General features: G+C 41.9%; 1 protein-coding gene across 2 annotated transcripts in view; it reads right to left on the reverse strand.

The window, feature by feature from the left end:
• Positions 1 to 9638, reverse strand: part of tmeff2a (transmembrane protein with EGF-like and two follistatin-like domains 2a) — a 132511-nt gene extending 122873 nt beyond the window's left edge. For both annotated transcript variants that reach the window (XM_072686497.1, XM_072686496.1), the window contains exon 1: positions 8960 to 9638. In XM_072686497.1, coding sequence (XP_072542598.1) covers positions 8960 to 9116 — 157 coding nt within the window. In that variant the 5' untranslated portion in view covers positions 9117 to 9638. The remainder of the gene's footprint in view (positions 1 to 8959) is intronic.
• Between the last annotated feature and the right edge of the window lie 639 nt (positions 9639 to 10277).

Here is a 10277-nt window from a genome sequence, read left to right on the forward strand (position 1 = left end):
AGGAGATTACAGCCCTGTGAATAATTAAAAAAAACAAGCTGCCAGCCATCAAATATTCAAAAGGTGATGTTTATACACTGCTGAATAAAGCATTAGACCACTTATTTGGCCAAAAATGAAACGCAACTTGAAACCAAGGGCACTGGCCTCCTGTGGAAACTCTCCGAGCTCAACGTCTTTGTGTCTAAATGGACTGGAAAAACAAAACTTTGTTTTTGGGATTAGGATTATCTTCCCTTAGCGATCTGAAAAGAGTAGCACACACACAGTGGTTTGTGTTCACACAACGACACCAGCCTCAACAGATATATAAAAGTACAAATGTTTGTGGACATCCCATATCTAATGAACGCATTCATACACCCATTAATGACACAGATGTGCAAATGCACACACTCGGCTTGTGCAGTCGCTGCAGAGAAGTATTGTCAATAGAATACATTCTCTGGAGCGGATAAACATGAACATGGACCTATTGGCACCATGCCTAATGCCATGTGTTGGCTAGAGGGATATAAACCCCCCTGGCATTGGAGCAGCAAAACTGTGCACTCTGGAATGATGGATGGTGCTCCATCCAATACGTTTAGGATGAGTTGGGGAGTTGGGGGTGATGTGGGTTGGTGATCATCCAACATCCTGGCCTCAATAACGCACTTGTCGCGGAATGCAATCAAATCCTCACAGCAATGCTTCAAAATACCTGTATTGTTTAATATTGCAATATATCTTGCAGAAAAAAAAAATTATCAACTGCAATGTCAGTTCTTTCCAATGTCATGCAGCTCTAGTTCGGTTCACACCGTGATTTGGACATCACAGTGCAGTACACGTTCGGTACAATGGGGGAAAAATGCAAAAAAGACAGAAACAACAGTAGTGCAAGTTCCAGTTTGTTCCACCTAGTGTTGTATAGTTCCTCCTACGGCTGTCAGAAATGTCTGTATTGCATTAGACAGTAAAATGTACACACACTGTGAATAGATGTGACGTCAGTGGCAGCAAAAAGCCAGACTGAACGGCAGGGTTGCTGTTCAGTGTGAATGCTGCTAACACAATAACAAGAACGAGTGTATGCCTGGCTTAAGGTTTCTAGATTGAACTCTTGTGAAATTTGGTTCTGCATTTCATTTATCAATCTTTACACATAGGTGGCGGCGTATTCTCGATATGACTCCATGCACCAAACAATCCTTCATAATGTTCATAATGTGACGGTCACATGAACTGCATGAAATAAAGAGTGAAATAATGGCAAAAACAATGAGTATTCATATGTGTGGACTGATAATAAAGTATATTTTAAGTAAACACCAAATTAAAGCCTATATTACTGCCCACACCTGGTTATTGGGTCTATGTCAATACATTCAGTACATGCAAAAAGACAATAACCATATATTTGAATGTGATTTGTTTTTAAAAGGATATGTTTTACTTAAGAACATAAAGAACACACAAAACAGATTTCCTAAAGCTTTATTTTCTGTGACCCAAACCAGCATTTACATATTATTATATTATATTATATAATATTAGGTGAAACCTGATTCACAAACTTGTTAAAGATTTAGGAGAAAATAAAGCTAAATTAAGGGCTTGTTTCCATAATCTATATACATATTCTATAGTTCAAACTGCAACTGCAAAAAGCTCACATTTATTTATTGCAGTAATCAACCAATTAATCAACAAAGCCCAGGTCAGAAAACCTACACCAGTCAGACAGCCTCACTAGCTGCTGTAGGCAAAAAGGTAAAAGGTGGCTCATAAAAAAATAATAAGTCTGTAAGTGTACACAGTATCGCTTAGGCTTACCAAATGTCTGGACACAATGCTTGGCTAATGTGCAAATAGATTCTATTAGTACAAACTGCCATACAATCTTGGCTCTTCCGGTGTGAGCTGTTACACAAGAAAGCAATAACACTCGTTACATGGCACATTTTTAAATATACTAACCAGAGGAAAGGATGGAAACTTCATTCATAGAGGCATTGGTCCAGTTTCAGTCTACCTACGTGACCTACATTGATCTACCTACCATTAAAACAAAGTAGGCCTCAGAAGCAGTAAATTAGCTTCCATCACTGGTAGCAATTCTAAATAATGACTGATGCACTGACGCAAACAGAAGCTTCTTTCCCCCCCTCGAGCGGTACTTCCTACCTCCTAGCCGTGATGCTTGTCTGATCTTCGCCAACCTCTTACCGCCAGAGCCGGAGTTAAGTAATTACAATGCCTCAATTAGAACAATTACTGAGTGTCAAGTATACAACAATGGAAGTCTTTCCAGTCCTTGCATGTTATTAGTCCTTTGCCCTTGGCTGGTGTAAACAAGGCATTTAAGCGCCGTTTTTGCAAGGCCTTTTAAACACTGACCTTCGGTCACTTGCAGCAATATACTAGAGCATAGACTCCAATGTATACGCTTGACGCCCCCATAAGCCATTAGTTGCACTACAACTGAAGTCAAGTGGTGTCAGTAGCTGACATTTTGTGCTTTCAAAAAAAGGACTATATATATGGTTTTATGTACAATTTGCCAAATCTTCCTGCTGTGGTGTTGTTGTGCTAAGCTACATAAATGATGCTGTAGTTACGTTCTGCTGTTGCACTGAACACAATAACTGCTGCACTCTTTAGGGTGGAAAGAAGAGTTAGACTGAGAAGCCTGGTAACTGGTAACGTCACCACACTTATCAGTTCAAATAAAGCACTTTTTTTGTTTTGTTCACTGAAATAAGGTCAGAAATGTTTAGGGTAGTTCTTGATAAAAAAAAGCTGCAGGAACGGAAAAAAACGGTAAGACTTCAGCTTACTTTAGTATAGCTGAGCTCAGAGCCTCGTTAAAAACGTGATGCAGCAACGTTAGTTAGTTAATATTTCAGAAAAGAATCATTTGAACCACTCCTCTGTAAAACCTGTGTGTAACTTAACGTTAGCTAGTTTAATCTACCTTTCGTTCTTTCTTCTCTTCTCTCCCTGTCTTTATTTCTCCCTCTCTATTGTGGGGTGTGTTGAGATAGGAAGACTGGGTCCACTTTCTGCGGCCGTCATTTCAAATGCACAATTAATTGCAATTTCATGACATTCCATAAAATTCTGAAGCAGTGGTGGCAGTAATGTGACAAACAGTAAGTGATGTGACACATTCGATGTCTTAGCTTCGATTTTCCCCACCCACCATTCGAGAGCTATAATAGGCATCATTCGTAGGGGTGTAATGGTGTGTGTATTCGTACTGAACCATCATGGTATGCACGCCACGGCATGGTGCATGCAGAATATAGAGAATACACAGGGCCCAAACCGTGGTGTAAACCGAACTATGACTTTTGTGTACCATTACACCCTAATTATTAGTAATATCAGTCTTCAGCAATAAGTGTCTTCTGTACTATGGACATTCTTGGGACACTCTTGGTCCACCAAAACAAGTCTTGCATAGTCTTATTTAAAATCAATGTATACCTGATTTCATTTATTCGCTCAACCATAAACCCACAGCACCCACAACACTCCTTCTATCTGCATGTTTAAAGGTCAGTCATAGAAAGCTCTAGCTTGTTTTCCCAATATCAAGATTGGCGCTTAAAAACATGCTGGATGATAACAAAGAAGTGCACTGTATGCTGAATGAGTAAAGCTTAGCTGCAGCCTCATATTTAACGCTGTTAATAAGACAGTTATAACAAGTAGCTATGACATGATAAAATCCACTGAGCTGGTATTGGGCCTGATCCAGGCATTTTTTTATAATAGATCAGGTTTCGGCTTTTAAAGCTCGATCCAGTAGAGGTCGCTGTGGCGTCCTCTACAGACACAATTTCAGCTGCCATCTGCCACAAAAAGGGATTCCAAAACTGCCCTAAACAAGGTTAAAATTGCCCCCTCATTCAAACATTCCGTTCCACCTTAAATGATGCAGCAGTTACATTCTACTGTTGAACGGTACACAATAACTGCTGCACTATTTAAGGTGGAATGGAGAGTTCGAATTAGAAGCCTTGTTTTGGATGCTAACTGATACCGTCACCACACTTACCAGTTCAAATAAAGCTCTGGGGTAGTTTTCGAGTTCCTCACTGCAGCAGGAGGCAGCTGAAATCATGTCTGTTGATGAGGCCTAGAGGACGCTAGAGGGCGCTCTGCTACAACAGAACCAAGGATCAGGTTTGTTTGAGCATTACAAGGCGATTCCTGGTCCTTTAAAAAAAATGCCTGGATCAGCCCCGATCCCGAGTCACTGGATTGGATCGTGGCATTGCAGTGTTCTCTGTTTAAGGTAGAAAACTAGACCTACAGGAACGAAAAGTTTGGGTAAGACTTCAGCTTACTTTAGTGTAGCTTAGCTCAGAGCTCAGAATTTTAGAAATGATAATTTTAACCACTCTTCTGTAAAAGCTTAGTCAACTTTCTGACGTTTTTATAGTTTAATGCGCTAGACAAGCTAATCACAGTCTTTCACATCATCAACAAACCTCAACAGCTATTAGTACAAAGTGTGTACCACAATACACACACACACAAAGAGAGTTGTCTGCAGTGTTTTAAGAGAACAGGAAGCTGAATGGTCAGGGAGGCCAGTCAGACTGGATTTTAAGATATTAAACACTATAAAACAGTCTTAATCAAATAAGATTCGAATGTGTGATTACAGAAAATACAAAAACATAGTGATTTTACTAGTGTTTATTAACAGCATGTCTTACTCAAGTTGTGAGGCCGTATTTTTTATAGTAACACAAAGACTGGATCTGATTGTTATCAGCCGACTGTCAGCATTAGAGTATTCGGATCGGGTGGCAAGAAAGCTTGATTGGGACATCCCTAGTTACAAGCTTGCCATAAATGTGTGTTTTGGTCAATCAAGAGATTAATTTAAACCAACAACAAGTCTAATTTAGATCACACTTGAAGTGTGCTACAATATTGACTTACATTAGCATACATTCAATTATACTGCAAGGCATGTATTAATATGTATCACTGTAATCAGATTCAAGTTATTTTGTTCAGCCCTAATGCAATAAATCAGCATATGAGCACCTACAGCCATCACTCTCTTTCTGTTCCTCATCTCTGATATCGCAGTCAACATCATTGATGTCATCGTCACCATCATAACAAACTTTCCCAGAACTGGCCCAAATAAATGACCATATTTCAAAATAACAGCTGACAGCCTGAGTCATATTACACCACGTTTCCACTGTGCCGCCTAAACGGCTCTGACCCGTCGAGGCATCGACTCTACAAGACCTCTGAAGGTGTCCTGTGATATTTGGCACCAAAAGCTCTGTCGTCTAGGCATCACAATATGGTCAAAGTGGCTCACACCATTTTTCCTGCTTTTAAAACAACAACTGAATTGACAGTTCAGCTGCAACCTAAAATGTATAGCCTACCCCTTAGGTGCCATCAACAAGATAATCAATGGTTTTAATGTTATGACTGATCTGTGTTCCATTCTTTAATAGGCCAAAGGTTGACTATAAAGAGCTGTGAGCATGATTATATCACACACAGTACCGTATTAATCAGAAGGCCACTCAAAAGCCCTTCTTGCATAACGTTATCTAGAGCTTGCATAATACACTTATTTATATGCAATTCTGAATCCCTGACTTCAAATAACTGTAAACCAGCATCTTTCCTTTATAAAGCAACAGTGCTCACCATACATATTTCATCTCCAGCACTCTAACGACAAGCATTTATCCCAGGCTGTCCAACTACAATGCGCTCAGCATTCTCTCAAGGCCACGATTTGAATCACAAATTAGCAGTCTGGACATGCTGGACTTCATCACCTCAGCAATCACACCTCGTCCATTTTTTGGGGGAACTCTCACACAGCTCAGTTAAATGCCAGTCAGTATGCAAACCATGCAAACCGAGCTTCGCAAAGACCTTTGTCTTCTACTGCTACTATGATATGCAGCCAAGAACGGGAGTAAGCTGGAGAGATAAAATGTTCAGGGTCAAGTCCTCAGTGTCCAAAGTGGCAGCCAGATGAACCGAATGAAAAAGCGACATGTTGCTTCTGTCTTCTGGCTCCGAGGCGCAAATCCAGCCTCTGAAAATCTAAGAAAGTTGTAGTTAGAGACAAAACAACACCGTGTGAGTGGTTCAGATCTAAGTCACACAGCTAGCTGGTGTCCCGTGCTTGATTTGAGGAGGGGGGCAGAAGAAAAATGGCACCCCTTCCAGTCAAGAACAATGACTTGTAAAACTGCCATTCCTTCAGTTCACTGCCTTTGGATTAAAGAGCCAGGCAAACTGAAATTCCAAAACAATGTGTTTAATCCGTGGTACATGGAAACTAAGCTTACTTAACAATGACATGTCTTTGGATTCACTGTTTTTGTGACGTCACAAAAACGAACCCATTTTCATATAGCCGCCTATTCAGCTTACAGCAGTTCAGCCCTCGCCCATTGTCCAGGTGTTTCAGTGTGCTTTCTGAATGAGGCACAACACAGAGCAGCCAATCAGAACATGGCTCAATCACATATCTCAGTCTTAAAGATACAACAATCACAAACAGCCTATTCAGGGATGAACTTTTGGCTTTGGACCACACAGTACAAGAATAATGCACGATTAATACTTGTTACCATGTTATGGTGATAACAATATGCTTTTCTAAGCATCGAGGATACTGTTAGTGCTTAATAAACACTGATAAGCTGCAGGTTTCATTACTAACAGTGTAATTAGACTGGTTTAATTAGATAGAGAGCAGCAGATGTTGAATAAGAATGACTCTATTCAGTACAGGAGAATGTCTGAATAGTGGTTTATAAGAATCTGTCGCTACTGATGTTTTTAGTCTGTGATTAAATAATATCGATACATATTGTGTATCGCGAAAGTATTTTTACCATTTTGCCCAAATAATACATATTTTTAACTCATTCATATTTAAGAGACAGCAAGTAGTTTGTTTCTATAAAGAACTACAAGTCACTGCTTTAATTCTTCGCCCTTGAATCCAATAACAAAAGGCAATAAAGCATGAAAATAAGGAAAAGGTCCCTGAAGGCCGATTTTAAAATATATTGTGATATAACATGTTGTTTATACCTGGGCAAATCTCCACAAATCATATCTTAAGTTAATTTAATTTAGCTAATTTAACCCATAAGACCCTGTATGTTAGCCCACACTTCAGTTCTTCACTCTTGTAACTACATTGCTGTTGCAATTAACAACAGATTCATAGACCCTACAATTAAACCCTGTTGGACTCCACGAGATATGCTAAACCAAACTTTTCCAAATCAATCACACTTGCTTCTGCATTAGGATTAATAGCTAGCTGAACAATAAACCTAGGGTTCAAGGGGTTGAACCCTTAGTGTCTTTTAGTGTCTGTCCGGAAACAAACAGACACCAGCAGTGAAGTCAAAGCAGAAATGCCAGACATAAATGAAACTCTCAGGTACATTCGTGCTGTGGTCTATAATGAGGAGTATATAGTGCAAATTCAACACTGCACTCTAGAGATTTTACTGTATGCTGTGGTGCTGTGCTGTAGTAAACGCTTCACAGAAATTGTGAGAAAAAACCCCACTAAGACCTTCATAAATCAGTGTACTAGTTAAGGAGGACTGCTGCTGCTGCTGCTATATGAATGTCCTTGGCTGATAGGGGCTAATATATATATATATATATATATATATATATATATATATATATATATATATTTTTTTTTTTTTTTTGTTTTTTTGTTTTTTTTTTTTTACAGCGACCTACTTCAGCGAAAGACTGAAACAAGCTCGAAAGCTAAGCTAAGCTAATTGAGGGTTAACATTCACCAAGCTAAACAGGGCTGTGGGGCACTGGGTTAGCCTCAGAAAGTTCAGAAATGTGAAAGAGTGTGTCTGTACGGACCATTAGTGTCCAATTAGCTGTGATTTTTTTGGTTGGAGACTCCTGGCTAACAACTGCCAGCTGTTGACATATTTGAGACCAGAAAAAATAACCTTCTGGGGGGAGTGAGGAAGGAAAATATAAAGAAAATAAGAGAAATGTAACTATTTCCGGAGAAGGACTGCAGAAATACCAGCCTATTACCAGAGAAACTCGACTGCTGCTGCCTCCATCACTCCCAGCGACACCAACCCATCCGCCCCAGGGCTCTGATTCTGAAGCTGGTGGTTAAAAATGAAACTCGTGAAAATACCGTTACTGACTTTTCCGCGCTGGACACGAATTTTAGAAGAATGAGCGTGGAACCCGTTTGATATCACTAAGTCAGATTTATATTTATTATTATTATTATTATTATTATCGGCCTTCGAAGATCGTTAAAGATGTTTACGGCCATCCAAGAGTCTCCACCTCAGGAGCTCAAACTGATATAGGGAGAGATTGCCCCCCAAAAAACGACGCTAAATCGACACTAAACGGTCGCACAGGTTGTCATTTCAACTTTCCGATCTGCGTTTCGTTGGTTTTCCAGTCAGGACGCCGCTTGGTTCAGAGAAGCCACCTTCTCCTCCTCCTATAACATCCTCCTTCTCTTCAAAAAATCCTCCAGCAGGAGCTGCGCAGCGGTCGGAGACCTCGCCGGCTGGGAATGGGAATGGGTGGGAAAATGACGATGCTGTCTGGGGTCCTAAGAAGTTTTTCTTATGTGTTTATTGCTGCGATGGTGTGCAATTATAACGAGTGCTTAAAATACAGTGAAATAAATAATCAAATAAAAACGAAAGAAAAAATATATAAAGGTCTAAAAATAACAATAAATATACACCACATCTTATTATACTCCCAAAAATACAGAAACATTTAAGCCTGTAGTAAAGGAAATTATAAATGTAAAGGTAAATAAAGTCACGTACAGAAAAATGAGCCAAAACATAATAATTAAATAACTCCACACAAGACCAAGAAACCACCTCCTTCGCCACCACCAGCACCGCACACCACCCCCTGCCCCGCTTACCAGAGCAGTTCCAGCCGGTGGGGGTCTGGCAGTCGCTCAGCGAGGACGACGGGAAGGCACGGGGCTGCAGCACCGGGAAGGCGGCAAGGAGCGAGACGACGGCGAGCCGCAGCCAGTCCCCAGCGGCCCGGCTCCAGCGCGCCACCCTCATCCTCATCCTCACACTCCTCCTCCTCTTCCTCCTCACCCTCCTTAGATCCGCACGCTCAGATCCCCGCGCGCGCTTCACGGACGAGCCCCGGGCCACGCGGAGCGCTTACACACCGACACGCGGGCATTTTCCGCGGAGGAGACTTTGGCCCATGGGGAGAGGCTCGGGTCCACCCGAGCCGAGAGGGATGAGATGATGAAGAAGAAGAAGAAGAAGAAGAAGAAGGGGAGGCGGAGGAGGATGACGAAGATGTCCAGAAAGTGCAAAACTGTCAAGAAAAAATAAAACAACTAGAGCAGACAGAGGAGGGGAACGCGCACGAGCCCAAAACACAATTCCATCCGCCGAAGTTTTCCGTAACATCCACGGTCGGTCCGTCTGCGTGTGTGTGTGTGTGTGTGTGTGTGTGTGTGTGTGTACAGGCTCTTCAGTCTGACTCCCGCTCGATGTCTTGCTCGCTCGCTCGCTCGCAGGCACGCACTCACTCACACACTTCGTCTCGCTCGCTCCCACAATAGCGCGCTGCACGAGAGCACCCGTTTTTCCAGCGCCCTCCTGATCACATGCCCTCTGAAGGCGGGGACGGAGAGAGTCTGCCGCAGCGCTGATTGGTCGAGAGGGCTGATTGGTGGAACATATGCGAAGATCCAGCGTTTCGACGTTGTTTTCCACACCCGTAGTCCTGAAAGGCCACGCCTCCTGCGGTGGGGTTGGCTACTAGCTTAGTCCTCCCGACTGTTACCCAATCCGTGCGCAGGAGGAGGGACGGAAGTGGCCTATCGTATCGCAGGTGGTATGGAAGCGCTCGTGCGGGAGGCGGGGCTTGTCGTAAAGCGGGTTGGATAAACAAAGTAGCGTCTCCCCTCTGACGTCCAACTTTAATTTAGGGCTTGTCTTGTATGGATAAGTGTGTGTGTGTGTGTGTGTGTGTTGGTTGGGGGAAGGGTGGGGGGATGCGAGGAGTATTGATAACATGATATCATTAATGTGGGGGATGTTATGGGAAAATCATTCGATTAAAGTATCACGTTTCATAGACAACTCTTCAGTCTTCATCGATAACGGTTACCCCTGTGCTAATGGATCTGTAATTCAGGTCGCTAGGCAGCAGTAGGTTCCTCATAAATAAAAAAGCAGTGTTCAAATAAATTTACATGCTCAAAAATA

Source organism: Salminus brasiliensis, chromosome 8 (genome assembly GCF_030463535.1).
Source record: "Salminus brasiliensis chromosome 8, fSalBra1.hap2, whole genome shotgun sequence".
Classification (NCBI taxonomy): domain Eukaryota; kingdom Metazoa; phylum Chordata; class Actinopteri; order Characiformes; family Bryconidae; genus Salminus; species Salminus brasiliensis.